We start from the raw sequence: 25,484 nt of genomic DNA on the forward strand, positions 1-25,484 counted from the left end.
GATTGTACCCCATGGCATCCCGCTGCCTGTAGCCCTTGGGATGAGTGCCCACAGCCCCTGCTGATGGGCAGGGCTGCAGAGGGGGCCCCCACATCAGCCCCTCCCCAGCAGACACTGGCACCCCTGTGCCCAGCAGGGTCACTGCTGGCACCCATCTCCCCCATGCCAGCCCCGCTGCCCCCATGCCCTGGTGCTACTCACTGGCCAGGAACCTGCACGGTGAGCATGCGGTCACAGGACAGGCACGTGAAAGGCACTGGCAGCTGCCTGAGGAGGGTGAGGGAAGAGGGCTGGCTGAGCTCCTGGGGCCACAGCCCTGCAGCACACAGGCAGCAGCTGGCGGGCAGCAGCCAGGCGCTGGGCAGCTCACGGCACAGGGTCACGGCATTTGCAGGCTGAACTGTGGGCTCTTGAGCCTCTTTCTCCCCATCCCCAGGGTGCTGGCTGAGGCCAGGGGAAGGCCACAGGCACCCATGTCACCATCCCAAGCAGCCCCTGCAGCGCTTGCAGCCCCTCTCGGGCACCAAAGTCCCCTGTGTGCATGGCAGGAGGGCAGGGCATGATCCAGCTCTGGGACACGGCGTGTCACAGCCCTGCCTGGGAGGAGCAGTTGCCCTCTCCCAGCCTGGCTTCTGGGAGCCTTTGCACCCACAGCCCCATTTTGCTTTGGGAGGGCTCTGTCCTGCAGGTGCCCTCTCCTTGTTCTTCCTTGCCTGTGTGCAACCTGCTGCTGGTGGAAGCAGAAGGTGCAGCTGCTTCATCTGCATCTCTGAGGTTCATTTAGCAGCAGAATTGGTGCCGTGGCAGGGGACCAGAGGGGCAGTGTGTGGGAGAGCTGGAGGGAATGGGACCATCACTGTCCCCAAAGCCATCAGTGTCTCCATCACACTCACTTCTTAATCCCAGCGGCGTTTTCACGCCTCAACCTATTCTCGAGAGCCTCCATGTTCCTGTTCCAGGACTTCTCCAGGTGTTTGCGGAAAGTCTTCAGCTCCAGGCGATCCAGCTGTGAACAGGTGCACAGCCTCAGCCAGCTGCCCCAGGAGGTGACATGGAGCTCTCCCGGGAAAAGCCTGGAGGGGGATCCTCAGAGGGATGCTGCCTCAGGCTGCCAAGTCCCAAAGGTGCCAGTTCCTCAAGGTGGGGATGAGGTACCCCTCACCTTCTCCTCCATTGAATCACTGAACTGCTGCTGCATCTTATTCCAGTGCTGCTCCTGGCCTGAAATCTGGCTCTGCAACTCCTCCATCCTCTCATCCAGCTCCTCCATGTTCTCTTCAAACTGGCTGCAATTGACCTTGCTGCCCAAGGCAGCTTTGTCCGCCTTCTAGCAGAAGGGAAGAGCAGGAGAGCGGTGGGGAAAGGGATGAGGAAGGACAGGCAGGGCCAGCGTGTGTGAGGGGAGAGGGAGGAGTGCTTCCCCCAGGCCAGCATGGCCCTTTCAGGCTGCTGTGGCCCCATTTGCCCCGTCAGCCTGGTGAGCTTGGTCCCACCATCTGGAGGGTGAGGGACCCCCTGAGCTCAGGAAATTCTCCCTCCCCACACCAGTTCTGCCCCCCATCCCCCAAGGGCAAGGGGCATTTGTCACCCTGCCCGGGAGCCCCTGGGCTGGTACAGAGGCCCCTCTAGACTGTACCATGTCCATTGCTGCCAGCATGTCCTGCTGATCTGCCTTCTCCTTCTGCAGCTTCTCCAGAGACTGGAACAGCATCTTTCAGCACAGAAAGGAACTCATGACACAGCAAGGTTGGAGCTGCCTCTTGAGGCACACCCCAGGAGCCGGGAGCACACCCCTCTCCCCGTACCCAGAAAACATCGGGGAAATGCACTTGGAACAAGCACAGTGCTGAGAGGAGGTCGTCAGCAGGAGATTCCTTGTGGTCCCCCACCTGGAGTCTTCCTGGTGGATGCTCTGACCCTAAATGGGGTGAGTTTCAGCCACACACCTCAATATCCCTCTGCTTTTGTTGAGAGTCCTTTTGGAGGCTCTTTGATGTAAAGTTGAGTTTCTCAAAGTCTTTTTGGATCTCCAAAAACTTGGCTTCCATTTGCTGTCTCAGCTCCTGATCCTGCTCCCAGGATGAAAGAACATAAGGTGCTGACCCAAGGGGGGGTCTGTTTTCTCCACAGGGGTAAACACACACGACTCAGTGGCCATGAGCCCACCATGTCAAGAGGACATTTGCATCAAGGCTTTAATTACTGTCCATGCCACTGACTGGTCCAGGCCAATTTGGGCAGTTTGGCTCTCCCATAAGATTACAGCACAGCACAACAGAGCAGGAAGATGTGGCATGGAGCTGCAACAGGACCGTGCCAGGAGTGGTGGGAGTGCTCCCCCAGGACCTCACCTGCTCATTCAGCTGGTCGGCTGTCTCATTCAGCATCTGCTCCAGCATGGCATTCCTCCTCTCCTGCTGCTCTCCCATCTTCTGCAGCTCACGCTTTGTCTCCTGCCGCAAAGCCCTGGCCAGCGGGATGGGGGCAAGGGCAGGGTTACCCCTGCAGGGCTGCTGGGCACCTTGTGCCCACAAACCAGGATGCAGCCAGACCATCTGGGCTCCCTTGCAGCCCCCCAGGGTATGAAACCCACTCTTGTCCTCTTACTCAATTTGCTGAGAGATCTCCTTACTGCTCTCTTCTTTCCACTTGGCTATATCCTCCCTCAGCTTTTTAAGGTCTTCCTCCAGCTTCTTCATCTGGAAAGGACAGTGACAGTAGAGTCAGGGCCCAGCCATCATGTTGTCCCAGAGTGTGGGCCCTTTAGCTGCATGGGCAGCCCCACGGTCCTCCACCTGGGCCTGAGGCCCTGACACCAAAAACTGATTGTGGAGCCACATTGAAGTTCCCCATGAGAGCCCAAAGATTACATGACCCAACAGCTCACTAAGGCAAGAGACTCCTTAAGCTTCTTTATGTCTCCTTCCATGAGGAGCTGTGTTGTCTTTATCTTGTCAACCTCCTCACGCAGATCCTGGATGAGAGTCATGTCCTAGGAGAGAGCAGTGGTGGCAGTGAGCCTCTGGGAGGGTCAGTGGGGACCCGCAAGCCCTCGAGCCCTGCTGTGGTTTGCCAAGCACTAGGGACAGTGCAGGGCCAAGCTCAGCCAGGCTGGCAGGGCTCTGCAGGCAGCACGGTCCATGAATCTAGCAGGGCCAAGAGTGCTGAGCTTCCAACCAGCAGGGCAGAGGGTACGGGCTGCAGTCTCAGACCCAAAACTTGCTCCCAGCAGCAGCTCACCTGGTCCCGCGACATCAGGACCTTCTTCATTTCCTCCGACACATGACGCTGGCCAGCCTTTAACTTTTCAATCTCCTCCTGATGCTGGGAAACCATCAGGGTCTAGGAGAAAGCATTGTCAGAGACTTGTCTGTAGACAGTCTCTGTCTCAGACATGTTGGAAATATGACCTTGAGAACCACACACCTGTGCCTCCTGGAACTTCTTCATGTCCTCTGATATGCGGGAGAGTTCTGCCTTTATCCCACCAAATTCCTCGCGAAGAACCTGTAAAGCAGTTCAAGAATCAGGGATGTCAGAGGTGATGGCCTGGGAAGCAACACCCCAAAGAGCCCTACCCTGCCACGGGCAGCCCATGGCACAGCCAGGTGAGCAGGGAGAGTCCCAGTGCCACCTGCCCCAGCCGGGCTCAGTGCCAGAGCACTGAAGCCCATCCAGACAGCAAAGAGCCCCTGCCAGCGGCTCTGCCAGGGCAGTGAGGGCAGAGCCAAGCACGGCTGTGTGAGGAAGCAGAGAGGGGCTGTCTGCTGGGGGAGTGCCCAGGGGCGGGGAAGAGCCTCTACCTTGGACGTGTGTTTCTTATAGTCTTCCATCTCTTTCTTCATCTGTTTTATGTAAGTGGCCACATCAGCAAGTGAGGGGCCACTCAGCTGGCCTGGCCATGGCTCCTCACTTGTCAGGTACTGCACGTCCAGGTGCTCCAGCACAGCCTGCAGCAGTTTTCTCAAGGCTGCAAAGTGAACAGATCCCTTCTGGGGTGTCCCAATGGCGAGATCCAGCATCTGGGAGAGGCTGAGTGTGTCCAGGGATGTTGCCATGACTGCACACACTCTGTCCCTGATTTGTCACAAGCCTTCCTGCCCAGTTGGGCCTGTCTGGGATGAGCAAAATTGGTGACAAATGGGTTAAACAAAAGGCGTGATAGAAGCAATGAGCAAATGCGATAAGGAAAAGGATGAGTAGCCAGCAGGCTCCTTCCTCCTTCCTTGTCCCTTGCAGGACTGGAACCGGGTTGCTGGTGGCCCTCCTCATCACAACACCCGTTGCCAGGCAACGCACCACTCCGCTCCTGGTAACCAGTGGGTTCCAGACTCATGAAGTCATAGATTAATGGAGCCTTGGAATGGCTGGGGCTGGAAGGGACCTAAAAGATCATCTCGTTTCAGCCCCGGTCAGGGACAGGTCAAGGAACATTTTCCGCTAGACCAGGTTGCTGCAAGTGCCACCTAACCTGGTCTTGGACATTTCCAGGAATGGTGCAGACTGTGGCAAGGCATCACCACGCTCACAGGGAAGAATTTCTTCCCAATATCCCACCGATCTCTCCCCTCTCTCAGTGTGAAGCTGCTCCCATGTCAGGCCCTTGTGCAAAGTCCACCTCCAGCCCTTTTGTAGTCCTTTTATTTGCCAAAACATGCTCCAAGGTCTCCCAGGAGAGTACAGCCTCATTGTCTTTCTTTTTTATCCGTTGAAGATGTGTGTTACACCTAAGCCAGTTGCTTCACTGCTGCAAAGCCAGGGCCTGGTTTGGAGCATCCATTGGGATCAGCCTTTGCCAGGGAAGCAGTGGGGTGCTGTTCCTCATGCTGGGGGTGCAGGAGGAGCCCCGTGAGCCCCTGGCTGAGCTGTAGGGTTGTTGGGGCACAGACTCCTTTCTCCTCAGGAGTTCAGGGTAGAGAGTCTCCATGGGTGAAGCCCAACAGCAGTTAGGATGCAAAGTAATGAAGAGAATTATGGGATTGAGAATGGATGACCATTGATTCCTTTGTTTGCAAAAAACAGATAACTAAGTCAAAAGCTTTTTCTATGTGTGTGGCTCGAACTATCCGCTCCACTCGTCCTGAGGAGAATAAAGTAACGCCCAACTTGCCAAAACTAAAAGGATAGTCTTTGAGGATTTCATCTATCCTGGTTTTGGTGACAGTTGCTAATGATCCAGGTGGAACTTTCCTCCTTCTTTTGCTCCATGGATTGATGGGATCGAGAGGACTCCGGTGCACTCCAAAGATTTTTCCGGGAGATCCTCTGATGCCCTAATCCAGTGAGTTCAAGGCAAAGAGCCCTGGGATTATAGGAAGGTCATTCAGACACACTATTAACTCCTGGTGGAGGAATTGTGGTAATGGCAAAAGTGGGGGAAGAGGCTGAGAGAGGGCATGCTCAGAATGTTCAGCAGGGAAGGCTGGACAAGTATTTCCCTCCTGCACATCCCTGGTGGGAGGAGGGGGAAAACACTGTCACTGTGTTGGTGTGCACCAATGGAATTCCAGGGAAATCAAGACACTGGAACCAGTAAGGATTCAGTTGGAGCCTGATGGAAGACTGGTCAGGCAGAACAATTATTCTTTGAAGTTAGAAGGTAGAAGAGGGTTAGAAGAATGAATTGCTAAATTTTGGAAGATGGGTCACTAAGGGAATGTGAGTCACAATATAGCACTCCTCTCCTGCCAGTAAAGGAAGCACACACTAAGGAACACAGGCCAGTACAAGATGTCAGAGCTGTCAAGGAAATAGTGTGAGACTGGTGTGAGACCCAGTGGCAGCAAGGCCTTATACACTCTTCACCTCAGTTAAGGAAACTGATGAGTCCACTGTTGTGGATGTTAAGGATGATTCTTTCTGCATTGCCCTTGAAACTGAAAGTCAACTCTTGTTTCTGGAACGTTCCTTGATGGGCCATGAAAACCAATTGAGGTGCACTGTTCTTCCTCCAGGGTTCAAAAATCACCCCACATTATTTGAGAAATGTCTCAATTTGAGACAAGTTAGGAGGAAACATCTCCTCTAATGAAAACAGGTTTTGGCACGCCTTCCCTCCCACAGCAAGGAAATTTTTGGAAGAAAGTGAAAAAAGCTGTTTATTTAACACACAGTGTGCAGGCAGGCATGGGAAAAAGAATGAATAATGTTAGATATTCAAGCCTTCTCATTGTGGGGTAGGCTGGTGGATTCAGAGCTCTTTCTGTAGGCGTGGCTCGGCTCCTCCCGAGTCCAGAGCCGGGATGTGCATCCCAAGGCCTCCCCTGCGGGACAAGGCACAGGGCTGCCGGCGATGTTCTGGTGCTTCAGACCAGGGAAAAGCAAAAACTGTTCCAGGAGAAGAAGCCACAGTCCTGGAAAAACTTCTGCCATTGTCAAAGAAACAAGAAGCCAGCTGAAAGCCGAGATGTACTCCCTCTGTCTGTGCTGCACAACACAGCTGAGGGAGCCTGGGGGAGGATGTTGGAAAACCACACCAAAAGAATTCCACTGGCTTTGCACCCCTCTCTCAGACCTAGCTTAAAGTTACAGGACCCATGTCTGGGCATAAAGCAGACAATAGGAGACACAGTATCATGCTGTCACCCTGTCATGGTTTGACTCTGCCACAGTGCCCGTGCCTCCATGAATATACACTTTCTCTGGTGGCTTCTGTGAGATGTGATCAGGAACAGAGCAAAGCAGGCTCCAACTCAGGAATAAAGGAAACTAATTTTATTAATTACAACATCTAAAAAGGAACAAACAAAAAACTAAGAATGAAAACCCTCCAAATCCATTCCTCCTCCTCCTCCTCTCCATTTTCTCCACAGAATGAAATAACACCATAGATTTCCACCACATCACGATCTCTCACATAATCAGTCCATCATCACCCCTCAAGTAATCAACCCTCAAATCCATCAGAGAGAGAGGAGTCCCCCCTTGCACCATAGGCTTCCCCCAGAAACACAATTGAAACCTCTTGTGTTTCCGTGTCACTCGTGGCACCACCCAGAGAACATCGGCCCTCGTGACTTCTTCCCTCCATGTCCAGGGCTCTCACCACTGCACATGGGCCAGGACTGCTTTTAGGGCTCCCCGTTTAAGGATGCTCCACTCAGTTCCAAAAGCAGCAGTCTCTCAAATTCAGGACACCAGTCCCCCCCAAATTTAAACCCCTGGGGCCGAGGGGCCTCATGAACAGAGATCTTCCCCTCCTGGAGACAGAGGGCATCCCACACCCTCCTCAGCCATCTCTGTTCACGCCACTGCTTCACTCTTGACTCCAAGGCATTGCCTCCCCCTAAATACAGTCTCTGAGTCACAGGAAGAACATGGGTCTGTCCATGGCCATACAAGAAAGAGTCCAGCTCAAGGCCAATCCATCATCTCTGCCCACCTAGGATTCTTCTCACCTCTTCTGACATCTCTCACGTGCACCAACTTTCCTCACACTTGCCCATTTCTTCATACTTCACCTTTATCTTCTCATTCTCATTCAGGAGGATCAGTATTTGTAAGGTTTCCATTATTTTACAAAGGGGTTAAAATCTGGGCCTCTGCCTGCCCAGAACTCCCACAGCTGCCGGGCACCTTCTCTCGCCGCATCCCCCACTTCTGGCCGGCCGTGCTGCCAGTCCATGATACTGAATTCCAAGGCAGCACAGGCACTGGCTCTCTCTCTCTCTGTCTCCCGTGGGGTAGGAGGGGGGCCCGATGCTTCTCAGTCTCCTCCACCCTTCCATCTTGCAAGGCCTTCACTCCCCTCCTCTGCCCGAGGCTCCGGCCTACCTCACCCGGCCGCATGGCTTCCCTCCCCCAGCCAGCCCCGGCTGGGCAGGGGAGCTCTGAGCTCCTTTACAGACTGAAACTAAGAGAGAGTTCTCCTGGCAGTTCTTGCTTTTAACCCCCTGTGTTCTCAGAGGCAGTCCATACCTTCGGTGGCCAAACCAGGTGCCAATATTCAAATCCAAGCACTGATTGGTTTGACCACAACCTCCCAAAAAACTCACTTCCGTCTTAACCCACGACACACCCCAAGACAAAAACCAATTGACAAAAGAATTGGAGGGATGGTGTTGCGCTTTGAATTTATCTTATTGATTCCTTTTTAAGTGCATCGTTCTGTCCTCGTGCCCTCATGTTCTCCCTGAGATGGTTTACTCCTGGGTTTTACTCTCCCTCAAAGCTGTCCCTCATGTCATTCTCCACCCCTTGTTCCAGCTCTTTCCCTGCCTGTCAAGGCAACCGAGCCCCTTATTCCTGAACCTTCTCTGCCCCTTAACTCTCAGGCCAATCCCTGTTCGCAACATCCCTTTGGAATCCCCCTACTTCTGGAAGCCCCATTGCACATGTGAGCCATCCTCTCCACCCTCCTACCCCAACTGGCCCCAGATGCTTGATGTAATCCCCTCACTCCTCCCCTGAGGATTCCCTATTGGTTTGCTGTTTGTATCCACCCCCTGATTTGTATCTGTACAAAGCCCCTTGCACAGGAGTGCCTGGGGCTCTTTGTGTGAGCTCCTTTCTCCTGGAATAAGCTGTTCCTTGTGGAACATCTAGACAGACAGCTTTCTCCTCTTCCTGGTTCCTGATGTGGCTTCTATCTGGCATCTTAGAGCAAGTGGCTGTAAAGGTTCTGTCTCTGGTAAATCCCCATACCCAGGCAGATCCCTATTGCTGGTGGGGTGCTGGAGTTCTAAGAGCTGGCCAGGGCTCTGGCAGTCACTTCAGAATGGGAAAAGGAGAATGCAGATACCCCTTTGCTGCAGTATGCAGGTGATACTTTAATTGCTAATGGAACTCATGCTGGATGCATTGAAATGACTCTTAAGTTTCCTGAACATTCTGAGACAAGCCAGTTACAGGGTATCCAAGAAGAAGGCCCAAAGTGTCAAAGAAGTGCCCTAATGCCAAACCTACCTGAGGCTCATTTCCCAGGGACAGCAAAGCCTTGCAACCAAAAGGGTGGAGGGGATTTGTGAAACTCCAGAGCCAAGGTCTGTTTGCAAGTTAGGAATATTTCTAGGAATGGGTGGTTGGTGTGGGCTCAGGATTTTTAATTCTGGCGTATAGGTAAGACCTTTATATGAGACCCTGAGAATCGCCCAAGGAGGTGCTACACCAAGGAGGTGCTACAGTGGACCCCAGAATGCCAGAGGCTTTCAGAGACCCCAAGAGAGCTCTGATGTCAGCCCTGCACAGGCATTACCTGACTTGAGCAAGCCTCTTGAGCAGATTGTTCATGAGCACTGACGTGTTGCACTACGGGTGTTAGCTCAGAGGTTATGCACATGGAAAAGGGCCATAAGATATTTTTCCAAACAAGTGGACAGTGTAAGTTAAGGGATGTCCCTTAACTGCCTTTGACTTGGAGCAGGAGCTGCGCTTTAATCCAAGAAGCCCCGAATGGACCATGGGCCAGATAATGACTGCTCATGTTCCCCCCTTGGTCCTCTCTGTTCTAGAACACAAAGGAGGCCACTGGTGACCCCCAAGTCGAATGCTGAAGTATCAAGTTGTCTTGTTGGAGCAGGATGATGGGGAACTGCAAACAACTCCTTTGCCTTGCACCCTGGAATCTGTACCAGAAAGTCAAGAAGCCTCACAACATGCCTGTGTTCCAACGACTGAGCAGCTTCACTCCAGCAGAGGAGATCCTCAGGTAGAAGATCCGGCCTCACAATTGTCCACAGGTGGGAGCAGCTTTGTGAGCAAAGGAAAGCAGAAGTTTGGCTGTGCAGTAGGGCCCAATCCAAGCCGTCCCATTACCTCTTACCACCTCTGCACACAGGGCTGAGCTGCTCCGCCTATGGCAGCCTGGAATTGTCTCAGGGGAAGAATGGGAACACATGGGCTAATGCTAACCGTGCCTTTGGAGCAGTACCTGCCCACGGAGCTCTCTGGAACAAAGGAGGGCTCCTTTCAGCACAAGGATCCTCTGTCAAAGGTGGAGACATTACCAGACAATTACTAGAATGTGTTCAGGTACCAGCCCAAGTGGCTCTCATGCATTGTAAAGCTCATCCATTAGGAAATACATCAGTTAGTGTAGGAAACCGACTGGCAGATAAAGCTGCTAAAGGGCTGGCAGAGAAAAGCATCCCAATAGTTGCTGTACCAAAATGTGTGACCTTTCAAATGTAACCCCAGAATAACAAACCCAAGACAAAATGCTGGCAAAATTGAATGGCCCTGGATCTAAAATAGTATAAGTTTTGCCAAAAAGTTTTACTAAGTAGTTTAATAGGAATTATTGCATTTTAGTGTCTTAAGTCTTTCTAAATATCCAATGATTTAATGGAAGTAATCCTAAATGAAATAATTAAGAGTAGTTTCAAAAGGGGGAATTGTTGGAAATGATATAACTTTTTAATTCGCTATTCCAGTTATTTGTTTTCGTTAACTCTGTTAATAATGGCTTCACTTAATCATAAGCAGTGCAGTTTTCTACTGAAGCATGTAGCAAGATTTTATTCAAACTGCTGTTAGTGGAACATTATTTGGGAAAATAACTGAACTTTTAAGTTTTGCTAAATGAACTTGACGTGATTCAGTGAAAAAAGATTGGGATAGAGAAATGGGGCTAAGAACTGGACACCAGGAATACAGAATTTGTAGAGTGTGAGGACAAGGTGTGGAAACCAGAGGTAAAGAAGAAACGAACAAGGAGAATTCCACTCTTAATGTACTGAAAACAATATCTGGACTAATTAAATTAAAAGTGGACCAATTAACATTGTTATCACAACCAGAAAGAAATAAAGACTTGAATTTCATATTAGGGATTAGGCATTCTTTACTGCAAAGCCAGATGTATGGGGGATGGCTGCACAGAGAGTACATGCTGTGTACAGGAAAAGCCCCTGCTGAAATACTGTATTTGTCATCATATTCATAACTATTCTCAGAAGAAACATACATATGGCAATAATTTCCCCCAAGACATGACTATACATTCCCTCCCCTCAGCACATGCACTCTTCTGCCCTGGGAGTCTCCTTGGCAGTCTCGGGTGGTCGGTGAACCCACAGTCATACCTGACCACGTGGTGAAATGGTGCTTCTTTGCAAATGAGGAGAAAAGTTGGTATAGCTGGCTGGGTATTTAATTAGTGAAAGCTTAGATCGATGGGCTGTAGATTGACTCCCCTCTTGGTAAAAGTTTATCCTGCTTTTGATGGTGTGGTTCCATGGACTTGGCAAAATGAGCATAGTGTGGAGCCCGCCAGGAGCAAGCAATTGTTCATCTGGCAGCAGCATGAGAACTGAGAAATCAATAACAAATGGATGATAGGAGATTAATGAATGAAGAGAAATATGTAATTTACAGGCAATGAGCATTAACTTGTTTTGCTGAAAATACATAGTGAAAAATTTAGAGAGTGGGTGTGCATTCTGAGTGGAGCTATTCCTATGTACCCCAGAGCTGGGAATAAAGTAATGCCTGATAACTAATAGTAAAAATAGTGTAGGACACTTTGATTTATCCCAGTGTTTTCAGAGGCAATGGGAAAAGGCTGTGTGTGTCTTTCAGAAGGTTTTTTATTAACGTAATACAATGAAAATGTTATTTCTCAGACAACAATTGTCCCAGAGTTTACTCTCTGCTGAGACGACGTCCCTGGTGGAGCACTGGGTTCCCAGTCCTGTCCAGCTACTTGAGGGCTGTCGAAGTCTCCCGGGGCTGGAGTGGCTGGAGGAGCCCTGGTGCCCTGGAGACGTGTCGGGGGGCTGTGCCTGGCCGGTGATGCCGAGAGGTGGCAGGGCCTGGGGGGAGAGGCAAGGCTGAGCCCCCAGGCCCCGGGGCTGCCCCGTCTGGGTCAGCTCAGCCAGCTCAGAACGGGGCAGCAGGAGGGTCACCTGCTTGGCCAGAGACCCGCAGGGAGCAGGTGCAGACCCAGCAGACAGCCAGTCTCTTGTCCCCCTGCTCCCCGTGCCCTGACAGGGCCACACCTGGCTCATCCAGTGTCCTGGTCACCACAGGAAGCTGGTCATTGCGGCCCCTCGGCATGTGTCCACCCCTGCCGAGCAGCTGGGTCACTCTGGGCTGGGAAGGAGAGAGCAGCTGGCTGAAAGGCAGGGTCCAGTCCAGCATTCCCTAGCAACCCTCCCAAAGCAGCTGTGCCCGAGGAAACTGAAGGCACAAATTCACCCAGGATCCTCAGCATCGCCCGGCCCGCCCCCAGTACACGTGCCATGTCCTCACCTTCATCATCCCTACCTTGTTGGGGCGGGTCACGAGTCCCTGCAGAAATGCACTCGTACGGGGAGAATCCTGAACAGGTGGCAGTTTGAAACTGCTGCTCTGATGGTTGCCAGAGCTCTGTGGCACATGGGAGCCACCGCCACGGACCACTGGCCTCCTGTGGGATGGGGCAGAGGATCCTCAGTGCCCAGCCCTGTGGCACTCTGGGCACCACTCTGCTGTGCCAGGGAGGGGACTGGCAGTGCTGCCTGCAGGGGCCTGTCCCTGACAGCTCCTGTCCACCTGCTGCAGGAGCCCCCAGCCCATCCACCCGGCTGGATCTGCTGGCTCTGTCCCCACGGCCAGGTGTGCTGCCCATGGCCGTGGCAGGTCCCTGTGCACAGGACACCAGCTGGCAGGAGCTGGTCGGTCCCTGCTGCAGAGCTTGGTTTTTGGGAACTCCTTTCACAGGAGGCATACAACTCCCCACCAAGCGTGAGCTCAAATTGAAAACAGACACAGCTCATCAGATGTGCTTTCAGCAACCTTGGGACAGAGATGTGGGTGAGACAGGGCAGGCAAGGCAAGGAATGCAATACCCCCCAGGCCTGGGGCAAGCACTGGCCCTCCACAGCTGCCTTCTGCTCCCTGGCTCTGCCCAGCCCCGCCAGGCTCCTCTCCCCCAGCCCAGGTGCAGAGCCCTCCTTGCTGTGGCAGGGCTACGCTGCACCCCAGGAGCCAGGGATGTGTCCTCAGGGCCCTTACCTTTGGCTGTGCTGTGGCTCCTTGCTGGGGGGCATTGGCTGCAAATACGGCAGTGTCTCGGGATACCTGGGGAGGGCAGGAGTCACAGGGGTGTGACAGGGGACCAACAACCTGTTCCTGTTAGAGGCGGCACCCACAAACCCATGGGATTGTACCCCATGGCATCCCGCTGCCTGTAGCCCTTGGGATGAGTGCCCACAGCCCCTGCTGATGGGCAGGGCTGCAGAGGGGGCCCCCACATCAGCCCCTCCCCAGCAGACACTGGCACCCCTGTGCCCAGCAGGGTCACTGCTGGCACCCATCTCCCCCATGCCAGCCCCGCTGCCCCCATGCCCTGGTGCTACTCACTGGCCAGGAACCTGCACGGTGAGCATGCGGTCACAGGACAGGCACGTGAAAGGCACTGGCAGCTGCCTGAGGAGGGTGAGGGAAGAGGGCTGGCTGAGCTCCTGGGGCCACAGCCCTGCAGCACACAGGCAGCAGCTGGCGGGCAGCAGCCAGGCGCTGGGCAGCTCACGGCACAGGGTCACGGCATTTGCAGGCTGAACTGTGGGCTCTTGAGCCTCTTTCTCCCCATCCCCAGGGTGCTGGCTGAGGCCAGGGGAAGGCCACAGGCACCCATGTCACCATCCCAAGCAGCCCCTGCAGCGCTTGCAGCCCCTCTCGGGCACCAAAGTCCCCTGTGTGCATGGCAGGAGGGCAGGGCATGATCCAGCTCTGGGACACGGCGTGTCACAGCCCTGCCTGGGAGGAGCAGTTGCCCTCTCCCAGCCTGGCTTCTGGGAGCCTTTGCACCCACAGCCCCATTTTGCTTTGGGAGGGCTCTGTCCTGCAGGTGCCCTCTCCTTGTTCTTCCTTGCCTGTGTGCAACCTGCTGCTGGTGGAAGCAGAAGGTGCAGCTGCTTCATCTGCATCTCTGAGGTTCGTTTAGCAGCAGAATTGGTGCCGTGGCAGGGGACCAGAGGGGCAGTGTGTGGGAGAGCTGGAGGGAATGGGACCATCACTGTCCCCAAAGCCATCAGTGTCTCCATCACACTCACTTCTTAATCCCAGCGGCGTTTTCACGCCTCAACCTATTCTCGAGAGCCTCCATGTTCCTGTTCCAGGACTTCTCCAGGTGTTTGCGGAAAGTCTTCAGCTCCAGGCGATCCAGCTGTGAACAGGTGCACAGCCTCAGCCAGCTGCCCCAGGAGGTGACATGGAGCTCTCCCGGGAAAAGCCTGGAGGGGGATCCTCAGAGGGATGCTGCCTCAGGCTGCCAAGTCCCAAAGGTGCCAGTTCCTCAAGGTGGGGATGAGGTACCCCTCACCTTCTCCTCCATTGAATCACTGAACTGCTGCTGCATCTTATTCCAGTGCTGCTCCTGGCCTGAAATCTGGCTCTGCAACTCCTCCATCCTCTCATCCAGCTCCTCCATGTTCTCTTCAAACTGGCTGCAATTGACCTTGCTGCCCAAGGCAGCTTTGTCCGCCTTCTAGCAGAAGGGAAGAGCAGGAGAGCGGTGGGGAAAGGGATGAGGAAGGACAGGCAGGGCCAGCGTGTGTGAGGGGAGAGGGAGGAGTGCTTCCCCCAGGCCAGCATGGCCCTTTCAGGCTGCTGTGGCCCCATTTGCCCCGTCAGCCTGGTGAGCTTGGTCCCACCATCTGGAGGGTGAGGGAACCCCTGAGCTCAGGAAATTCTCCCTCCCCACACCAGTTCTGCCCCCCATCCCCCAAGGGCAAGGGGCATTTGTCACCCTGCCCGGGAGCCCCTGGGCTGGTACAGAGGCCCCTCTAGACTGTACCATGTCCATTGCTGCCAGCATGTCCTGCTGATCTGCCTTCTCCTTCTGCAGCTTCTCCAGAGACTGGAACAGCATCTTTCAGCACAGAAAGGAACTCATGACACAGCAAGGTTGGAGCTGCCTCTTGAGGCACACCCCAGGAGCCGGGAGCACACCCCTCTCCCCGTACCCAGAAAACATCGGGGAAATGCACTTGGAACAAGCACAGTGATGAGAGGAGGTCGTCAGCAGGAGATTCCTTGTGGTCCCCCACCTGGAGTCTTCCTGGTGGATGCTCTGACCCTAAATGGGGTGAGTTTCAGCCACACACCTCAATATCCCTCTGCTTTTGTTGAGAGTCCTTTTGGAGGCTCTTTGATGTAAAGTTGAGTTTCTCAAAGTCTTTTTGGATCTCCAAAAACTTGGCTTCCATTTGCTGTCTCAGCTCCTGATCCTGCTCCCAGGATGAAAGAACATAAGGTGCTGACCCAAGGGGGGGTCTGTTTGCTCCACAGGGGTAAACACACACGACTCAGTGGCCATGAGCCCACCATGTCAAGAGGACATTTGCATCAAGGCTTTAATTACTGTCCATGCCACTGACTGGTCCAGGCCAATTTGGGCAGTTTGGCTCTCCCATAAGATTACAGCACAGCACAACAGAGCAGGAAGATGTGGCATGGAGCTGCAACAGGACCGTGCCAGGAGTGGTGGGAGTGCTCCCCCAGGACCTCACCTGCTCATTCAGCTGGTCGGCTGTCTCATTCAGCATCTGCTCCAGCATGGCATTCCTCCTCTCCTGCTGCTCTCCCATCTTCTGCAGCTCACGCTTTGTCTCCTGCCGCAAAGCCCTGGCCAGCGGGATGGGGGCAAGGGCAGGGTTACCCCTGCAGGGCTGCTGGGCACCTTGTGCCCACAAACCAGGATGCAGCCAGACCATCTGGGCTCCCTTGCAGCCCCCCAGGGTATGAAACCCACTCTTGTCCTCTTACTCAATTTGCTGAGAGATCTCCTTACTGCTCTCTTCTTTCCACTTGGCTATATCCTCCCTCAGCTTTTTAAGGTCTTCCTCCAGCTTCTTCATCTGGAAAGGACAGTGACAGTAGAGTCAGGGCCCAGCCATCATGTTGTCCCAGAGTGTGGGCCCTTTAGCTGCATGGGCAGCCCCACGGTCCTCCACCTGGGCCTGAGGCCCTGACACCAAAAACTGATTGTGGAGCCACATTGAAGTTCCCCATGAGAGCCCAAAGATTACATGACCCAACAGCTCACTAAGGCAAGAGACTCCTTAAGCTTCTTTATGTCTCCTTCCATGAGGAGCTGTGTTGTCTTTATCTTGTCAACCTCCTCACGCAGATCCTGGATGAGAGTCATGTCCTAGGAGAGAGCAGTGGTGGCAGTGAGCCTCTGGGAGGGTCAGTGGGGACCCGCAAGCCCTCGAGCCCTGCTGTGGTTTGCCAAGCACTAGGGACAGTGCAGGGCCAAGCTCAGCCAGGCTGGCAGGGCTCTGCAGGCAGCACGGTCCATGAATCTAGCAGGGCCAAGAGTGCTGAGCTTCCAACCAGCAGGGCAGAGGGTACGGGCTGCAGTCTCAGACCCAAAACTTGCTCCCAGCAGCAGCTCACCTGGTCCCGCGACATCAGGACCTTCTTCATTTCCTCCGACACATGACGCTGGCCAGCCTTTAACTTTTCAATCTCCTCCTGATGCTGGGAAACCATCAGGGTCTAGGAGAAAGCATTGTCAGAGACTTGTCTGTAGACAGTCTCTGTCTCAGACATGTTGGAAATATGACCTTGAGAACCACACACCTGTGCCTCCTGGAACTTCTTCATGTCCTCTGATATGCGGGAGAGTTCTGCCTTTATCCCACCAAATTCCTCGCGAAGAACCTGTAAAGCAGTTCAAGAATCAGGGATGTCAGAGGTGATGGCCTGGGAAGCAACACCCCAAAGAGCCCTACCCTGCCACGGGCAGCCCATGGCACAGCCAGGTGAGCAGGGAGAGTCCCAGTGCCACCTGCCCCAGCCGGGCTCAGTGCCAGAGCACTGAAGCCCATCCAGACAGCAAAGAGCCCCTGCCAGCGGCTCTGCCAGGGCAGTGAGGGCAGAGCCAAGCACGGCTGTGTGAGGAAGCAGAGAGGGGCTGTCTGCTGGGGGAGTGCCCAGGGGCGGGGAAGAGCCTCTACCTTGGACGTGTGTTTCTTATAGTCTTCCATCTCTTTCTTCATCTGTTTTATGTAAGTGGCCACATCAGCAAGTGAGGGGCCACTCAGCTGGCCTGGCCATGGCTCCTCACTTGTCAGGTACTGCACGTCCAGGTGCTCCAGCACAGCCTGCAGCAGTTTTCTCAAGGCTGCAAAGTGAACAGATCCCTTCTGGGGTGTCCCAATGGCGAGATCCAGCATCTGGGAGAGGCTGAGTGTGTCCAGGGATGTTGCCATGACTGCACACACTCTGTCCCTGATTTGTCACAAGCCTTCCTGCCCAGTTGGGCCTGTCTGGGATGAGCAAAATTGGTGACAAATGGGTTAAACAAAAGGCGTGATAGAAGCAATGAGCAAATGCGATAAGGAAAAGGATGAGTAGCCAGCAGGCTCCTTCCTCCTTCCTTGTCCCTTGCAGGACTGGAACCGGGTTGCTGGTGGCCCTCCTCATCACAACACCCGTTGCCAGGCAACGCACCACTCCGCTCCTGGTAACCAGTGGGTTCCAGACTCATGAAGTCATAGATTAATGGAGCCTTGGAATGGCTGGGGCTGGAAGGGACCTAAAAGATCATCTCGTTTCAGCCCCGGTCAGGGACAGGTCAAGGAACATTTTCCGCTAGACCAGGTTGCTGCAAGTGCCACCTAACCTGGTCTTGGACATTTCCAGGAATGGTGCAGACTGTGGCAAGGCATCACCACGCTCACAGGGAAGAATTTCTTCCCAATATCCCACCGATCTCTCCCCTCTCTCAGTGTGAAGCTGTTCCCATGTCAGGCCCTTGTGCAAAGTCCACCTCCAGCCCTTTTGTAGTCCTTTTATTTGCCAAAACATGCTCCAAGGTCTCCCAGGAGAGTACAGCCTCATTGTCTTTCTTTTTTATCCGTTGAAGATGTGTGTTACACCTAAGCCAGTTGCTTCACTGCTGCAAAGCCAGGGCCTGGTTTGGAGCATCCATTGGGATCAGCCTTTGCCAGGGAAGCAGTGGGGTGCTGTTCCTCATGCTGGGGGTGCAGGAGGAGCCCCGTGAGCCCCTGGCTGAGCTGTAGGGTTGTTGGGGCACAGACTCCTTTCTCCTCAGGAGTTCAGGGTAGAGAGTCTCCATGGGTGAAGCCCAACAGCAGTTAGGATGCAAAGTAATGAAGAGAATTATGGGATTGAGAATGGATGACCATTGATTCCTTTGTTTGCAAAAAACAGATAACTAAGTCAAAAGCTTTTTCTATGTGTGTGGCTCGAACTATCCGCTCCACTCGTCCTGAGGAGAATAAAGTAACGCCCAACTTGCCAAAACTAAAAGGATAGTCTTTGAGGATTTCATCTATCCTGGTTTTGGTGACAGTTGCTAATGATCCAGGTGGAACTTTCCTCCTTCTTTTGCTCCATGGATTGATGGGATCGAGAGGACTCCGGTGCACTCCAAAGATTTTTCCGGGAGATCCTCTGATGCCCTAATCCAGTGAGTTCAAGGCAAAGAGCCCTGGGATTATAGGAAGGTCATTCAGACACACTATTAACTCCTGGTGGAGGAATTGTGGTAATGGCAAAAGTGGGGGAAGAGGCTGAGAGAGGGCATGCTCAGAATGTTCAGCAGGGAAGGCTGGACAAGTATTTCCCTCCTGCACATCCCTGGTGGGAGGAGGGGGAAAACACTGTCACTGTGTTGGTGTGCACCAATGGAATTCCAGGGAAATCAAGACACTGGAACCAGTAAGGATTCAGTTGGAGCCTGATGGAAGACTGGTCAGGCAGAACAATTATTCTTTGAAGTTAGAAGGTAGAAGAGGGTTAGAAGAATGAATTGCTAAATTTTGGAAGATGGGTCACTAAGGGAATGTGAGTCACAATATAGCACTCCTCTCCTGCCAGTAAAGGAAGCACACACTAAGGAACACAGGCCAGTACAAGATGTCAGAGCTGTCAAGGAAATAGTGTGAGACTGGTGTGAGACCCAGTGGCAGCAAGGCCTTATGCACTCTTCACCTCAGTTAAGGAAACTGATGAGTCCACTGTTGTGGATGTTAAGGATGATTCTTTCTGCATTGCCCTTGAAACTGAAAGTCAACTCTTGTTTCTGGAACGTTCCTTGATGGGCCATGAAAACCAATTGAGGTGCACTGTTCTTCCTCCAGGGTTCAAAAATCACCCCACATTATTTGAGAAATGTCTCAATTTGAGACAAGTTAGGAGGAAACATCTCCTCTAATGAAAACAGGTTTTGGCACGCCTTCCCTCCCACAGCAAGGAAATTTTTGGAAGAAAGTGAAAAAAGCTGTTTATTTAACACACAGTGTGCAGGCAGGCATGGGAAAAAGAATGAATAATGTTAGATATTCAAGCCTTCTCATTGTGGGGTAGGCTGGTGGATTCAGAGCTCTTTCTGTAGGCGTGGCTCGGCTCCTCCCGAGTCCAGAGCCGGGATGTGCATCCCAAGGCCTCCCCTGCGGGCCAAGGCACAGGGCTGCCGGCGATGTTCTGGTGCTTCAGACCAGGGAAAAGCAAAAACTGTTCCAGGAGAAGAAGCCACAGTCCTGGAAAAACTTCTGCCATTGTCAAAGAAACAAGAAGCCAGCTGAAAGCCGAGATGTACTCCCTCTGTCTGTGCTGCACAACACAGCTGAGGGAGCCTGGGGGAGGATGTTGGAAAACCACACCAAAAGAATTCCACTGGCTTTGCACCCCTCTCTCAGACCTAGCTTAAAGTTACAGGACCCATGTCTGGGCATAAAGCAGACAATAGGAGACACAGTATCATGCTGTCACCCTGTCATGGTTTGACTCTGCCACAGTGCCCGTGCCTCCATGAATATACACTTTCTCTGGTGGCTTCTGTGAGATGTGATCAGGAACAGAGCAAAGCAGGCTCCAACTCAGGAATAAAGGAAACTAATTTTATTAATTACAACATCTAAAAAGGAACAAACAAAAAACTAAGAATGAAAACCCTCCAAATCCATTCCTCCTCCTCCTCCTCTCCATTTTCTCCACAGAATGAAATAACACCATAGATTTCCACCACATCACGATCTCTCACATAATCAGTCCATCATCACCCCTCAAGTAATCAACCCTCAAATCCATCAGAGAGAGAGGAGTCCCCCCTTGCACCATAGGCTTCCCCCAGAAACACAATTGAAACCTCTTGTGTTTCCGTGTCACTCGTGGCACCACCCAGAGAACATCGGCCCTCGTGACTTCTTCCCTCCATGTCCAGGGCTCTCACCACTGCACATGGGCCAGGACTGCTTTTAGGGCTCCCCGTTTAAGGATGCTCCACTCAGTTCCAAAAGCAGCAGTCTCTCAAATTCAGGACACCAGTCCCCCCCAGATTTAAACCCCTGGGGCCGAGGGGCCTCATGAACAGAGATCTTCCCCTCCTGGAGACAGAGGGCATCCCACACCCTCCTCAGCCATCTCTGTTCACGCCACTGCTTCACTCTTGACTCCAAGGCATTGCCTCCCCCTAAATACAGTCTCTGAGTCACAGGAAGAACATGGGTCTGTCCATGGCCATACAAGAAAGAGTCCAGCTCAAGGCCAATCCATCATCTCTGCCCACCTAGGATTCTTCTCACCTCTTCTGACATCTCTCACGTGCACCAACTTTCCTCACACTTGCCCATTTCTTCATACTTCACCTTTATCTTCTCATTCTCATTCAGGAGGATCAGTATTTGTAAGGTTTCCATTATTTTACAAAGGGGTTAAAATCTGGGCCTCTGCCTGCCCAGAACTCCCACAGCTGCCGGGCACCTTCTCTCGCCGCATCCCCCACTTCTGGCCGGCCGTGCTGCCAGTCCATGATACTGAATTCCAAGGCAGCACAGGCACTGGCTCTCTCTCTCTCTGTCTCCCGTGGGGTAGGAGGGGGGCCCGATGCTTCTCAGTCTCCTCCACCCTTCCATCTTGCAAGGCCTTCACTCCCCTCCTCTGCCCGAGGCTCCGGCCTACCTCACCCGGCCGCATGGCTTCCCTCCCCCAGCCAGCCCAGGCTGGGCAGGGGAGCTCTGAGCTCCTTTACAGACTGAAACTAAGAGAGAGTTCTCCTGGCAGTTCTTGCTTTTAACCCCCTGTGTTCTCAGAGGCAGTCCATACCTTCGGTGGCCAAACCAGGTGCCAATATTCAAATCCAAGCACTGATTGGTTTGACCACAACCTCCCAAAAAACTCACTTCCGTCTTAACCCACGACACACCCCAAGACAAAAACCAATTGACAAAAGAATTGGAGGTACGGTGTTGCGCTTTGAATTTATCTTATTGATTCCTTTTTAAGTGCATCGTTCTGTCCTCGTGCCCTCATGTTCTCCCTGAGATGGTTTACTCCTGGGTTTTACCCTCCCTCAAAGCTGCCCCTCATGTCATTCTCCACCCCTTGTTCCAGCTCTTTCCCTGCCTGTCAAGGCAACCGAGCCCCTTATTCCTGAACCTTCTCTGCCCCTTAACTCTCAGGCCAATCCCTGTTCGCAACATCCCTTTGGAATCCCCCTACTCCTGGAAGCCCCATTGCACATGTGAGCCATCCTCTCCACCCTCCTACCCCAACTGGCCCCAGATGCTTGATGTAATCCCCTCACTCCTCCCCTGAGGATTCCCTATTGGTTTGCTGTTTGTATCCACCCCCTGATTTGTATCTGTACAAAGCCCCTTGCACAGGAGTGCCTGGGGCTCTTTGTGTGAGCTCCTTTCACCTGGAATAAGCTGTTCCTTGTGGAACATCTAGACAGACAGCTTTCTCCTCTGCCTGGTTCCTGATGTGGCTTCTATCTGGCATCTTAGAGCAAGTGGCTGTAAAGGTTCTGTCTCTGGTAAATCCCCATACCCAGGCAGATCCCTATTGCTGGTGGGGTGCTGGAGTTCTAAGAGCTGGCCAGGGCTCTGGCAGTCACTTCAGAATGGGAAAAGGAGAATGCAGATACCCCTTTGCTGCAGTATGCAGGTGATACTTTAATTGCTAATGGAACTCATGCTGGATGCATTGAAATGACTCTTAAGTTTCCTGAACATTCTGAGACAAGCCAGTTACAGGGTATCCAAGAAGAAGGCCCAAAGTGTCAAAGAAGTGCCCTAATGCCAAACCTACCTGAGGCTCATTTCCCAGGGACAGCAAAGCCTTGCAACCAAAAGGGTGGAGGGGATTTGTGAAACTCCAGAGCCAAGGTCTGTTTGCAAGTTAGGAATATTTCTAGGAATGGGTGGTTGGTGTGGGCTCAGGATTTTTAATTCTGGCCTATGGGTAAGACCTTTATATGAGACCCTGAGAATCGCCCAAGGAGGTGCTACACCAAGGAGGTGCTACAGTGGACCCCAGAATGCCAGAGGCTTTCAGAGACCCCAAGAGAGCTCTAATGCCAGCCCAGCACAGGCATTACCTGACTTGAGCAAGCCTCTTGAGCAGATTGTTCATGAGCACTGACGTGTTGCACTACGGGTGTTAGCTCAGAGGTTATGCACATGGAAAAGGGCCATAAGATATTTTTCCAAACAAGTGGACAGTGTAAGTTAAGGGATGTCCCTTAACTGCCTTTGACTTGGAGCAGGAGCTGCGCTTTAATCCAAGAAGCCCCGAATGGACCATGGGCCAGATAATGACTGCTCATGTTCCCCCCTTGGTCCTCTCTGTTCTAGAACACAAAGGAGGCCACTGGTGACCCCCAAGTCGAATGCTGAAGTATCAAGTTGTCTTGTTGGAGCAGGATGATGGGGAACTGCAAACAACTCCTTTGCCTTGCACCCTGGAATCTGTACCAGAAAGTCAAGAAGCCTCACAACATGCCTGTGTTCCAACGACTGAGCAGCTTCACTCCAGCAGAGGAGATCCTCTGGTAGAAGATCCGGCCTCGCAATTGTCCACAGGTGGGAGCAGCTTTGTGAGCAAAGGAAAGCAGAAGTTTGGCTGTGCAGTAGGGCCCAATCCAAGCCGTCCCATTACCTCTTACCACCTCTGCACACAGGGCTGAGCTGCTCAGCCTATGGCAGCCTGGAATTGTCTCAGGGGAAGAATGGGAACACATGGGCTAATGCTAACCGTGCCTTTGGAGCAGTACCTGCCCACGGAGCTCTCTGGAACAAAGGAGGGCTCCGTTCAGCACAAGGATCCTCTGTCAAAGGTGGAGACATTACCAGACAATTACTAGAATGTGTTCAGGTACCAGCCCAAGTGGCTCTCATGCATTGTAAAGCTCATCCATTAGGAAATACATCAGTTAGTGTAGGAAACCGACTGGCAGATAAAGCTGCTGAAGGGCTGGCAGAGAAAAGCATCCCAATAGTTGCTGTACCAAAATGTGTGACCTTTCAAATGTAACCCCAGAATAACAAGCCCAAGACAAAATGCTGGCAAAATTGAATGGCCCTGGATCTAAAATAGTATAAGTTTTGCCAAAAAGTTTTACTAAGTAGTTTAATAGGAATTATTGCATTTTAGTGTCTTAAGTCTTTCTAAATATCCAATGATTTAATGGAAGTAATCCTAAATGAAATAATTAAGAGTAGTTTCAAAAGGGGGAATTGTTGGAAATGATATAACTTTTTAATTCGCTATTCCAGTTATTTGTTTTCGTTAACTCTGTTAATAATGGCTTCACTTAATCATAAGCAGTGCAGTTTTCTACTGAAGCATGTAGCAAGATTTTATTCAAACTGCTGTTAGTGGAACATTATTTGGGAAAATAACTGAACTTTTAAGTTTTGCTAAATGAACTTGACGTGATTCAGTGAAAAAAGATTGGGATAGAGAAATGGGGCTAAGAACTGGACACCAGGAATACAGAATTTGTAGAGTGTGAGGACAAGGTGTGGAAACCAGAGGTAAAGAAGAAACGAACAAGGAGAATTCCACTCTTAATGTACTGAAAACAATATCTGGACTAATTAAATTAAAAGTGGACCAATTAACATTGTTATCACAACCAGAAAGAAATAAAGACTTGAATTTCATATTAGGGATTAGGCATTCTTTACTGCAAAGCCAGATGTATGGGGGATGGCTGCACAGAGAGTACATGCTGTGTACAGGAAAAGCCCCTGCTGAAATACTGTATTTGTCATCATATTCATAACTATTCTCAGAAGAAACATACATATGGCAATAATTTCCCCCAAGACATGACTATACATTCCCTCCCCTCAGCACATGCACTCTTCTGCCCTGGGAGTCTCCTTGGCAGTCTCGGGTGGTCGGTGAACCCACAGTCATACCTGACCACGTGGTGAAATGGTGCTTCTTTGCAAATGAGGAGAAAAGTTGGTATAGCTGGCTGGGTATTTAATTAGTGAAAGCTTAGATCGATGGGCTGTAGATTGACTCCCCTCTTGGTAAAAGTTTATCCTGCTTTTGATGGTGTGGTTCCATGGACTTGGCAAAATGAGCATAGTGTGGAGCCCGCCAGGAGCAAGCAATTGTTCATCTGGCAGCAGCATGAGAACTGAGAAATCAATAACAAATGGATGATAGGAGATTAATGAATGAAGAGAAATATGTAATTTACAGGCAATGAGCATTAACTTGTTTTGCTGAAAATACATAGTGAAAAATTTAGAGAGTGGGTGTGCATTCTGAGTGGAGCTATTCCTATGTACCCCAGAGCTGGGAATAAAGTAATGCCTGATAACTAATAGTAAAAATAGTGTAGGACACTTTGATTTATCCCAGTGTTTTCAGAGGCAATGGGAAAAGGCTGTGTGTGTCTTTCAGAAGGTTTTTTATTAACGTAATACAATGAAAATGTTGTTTCTCAGACAACAATTGTCCCAGAGTTTACTCTCTGCTGAGACGACGTCCCTGGTGGAGCACTGGGTTCCCAGTCCTGTCCAGCTACTTGAGGGCTGTCGAAGTCTCCCGGGGCTGGAGTGGCTGGAGGAGCCCTGGTGCCCTGGAGACGTGTCGGGGGGCTGTGCCTGGCCGGTGATGCCGAGAGGTGGCAGGGCCTGGGGGGAGAGGCAAGGCTGAGCCCCCAGGCCCCGGGGCTGCCCCGTCTGGGTCAGCTCAGCCAGCTCAGAACGGGGCAGCAGGAGGGTCACCTGCTTGGCCAGAGACCCGCAGGGAGCAGGTGCAGACCCAGCAGACAGCCAGTCTCTTGTCCCCCTGCTCCCCGTGCCCTGACAGGGCCACACCTGGCTCATCCAGTGTCCTGGTCACCACAGGAAGCTGGTCATTGCGGCCCCTCGGCATGTGTCCACCCCTGCCCAGCAGCTGGGTCACTCTGGGCTGGGAAGGAGAGAGCAGCTGGCTGAAAGGCAGGGTCCAGTCCAGCATTCCCTAGCAACCCTCCCAAAGCAGCTGTGCCCGAGGAAACTGAAGGCACAAATTCACCCAGGATCCTCAGCATCGCCCGGCCCGCCCCCAGTACACGTGCCATGTCCTCACCTTCATCATCCCTACCTTGTTGGGGCGGGTCACGAGTCCCTGCAGAAATGCACTCGTACGGGGAGAATCCTGAACAGGTGGCAGTTTGAAACTGCTGCTCTGATGGTTGCCAGAGCTCTGTGGCACATGGGAGCCACCGCCACGGACCACTGGCCTCCTGTGGGATGGGGCAGAGGATCCTCAGTGCCCAGCCCTGTGGCACCCTGGGCACCACC

The 25,484-nt window shown here is 52.4% G+C and overlaps 1 protein-coding gene across 1 annotated transcript in view; it reads right to left on the reverse strand.

The window, feature by feature from the left end:
- Positions 1-25,484, reverse strand: part of LOC135283899 (centrosome-associated protein CEP250-like) — a 181,896-nt gene that overhangs the window by 114,436 nt on the left and 41,976 nt on the right. The window contains exons 25-37 of the mRNA XM_064395048.1: positions 25,270-25,321; positions 16,507-16,587; positions 16,321-16,422; positions 15,968-16,072; positions 15,027-15,149; positions 13,974-14,086; positions 12,934-12,999; positions 12,190-12,241; positions 3,427-3,507; positions 3,241-3,342; positions 2,888-2,992; positions 1,947-2,069; positions 894-1,006 (exon numbers count right to left, since the gene is read on the reverse strand). Coding sequence (XP_064251118.1) covers positions 894-1,006; positions 1,947-2,069; positions 2,888-2,992; positions 3,241-3,342; positions 3,427-3,507; positions 12,190-12,241; positions 12,934-12,999; positions 13,974-14,086; positions 15,027-15,149; positions 15,968-16,072; positions 16,321-16,422; positions 16,507-16,587; positions 25,270-25,321 — 1,218 coding nt within the window. The remainder of the gene's footprint in view (positions 1-893; positions 1,007-1,946; positions 2,070-2,887; positions 2,993-3,240; positions 3,343-3,426; positions 3,508-12,189; positions 12,242-12,933; positions 13,000-13,973; positions 14,087-15,026; positions 15,150-15,967; positions 16,073-16,320; positions 16,423-16,506; positions 16,588-25,269; positions 25,322-25,484) is intronic.

This window comes from Passer domesticus, chromosome 19 (genome assembly GCF_036417665.1).
Source record: "Passer domesticus isolate bPasDom1 chromosome 19, bPasDom1.hap1, whole genome shotgun sequence".
In the NCBI taxonomy this organism is placed as follows: Eukaryota; Metazoa; Chordata; class Aves; order Passeriformes; family Passeridae; genus Passer; species Passer domesticus.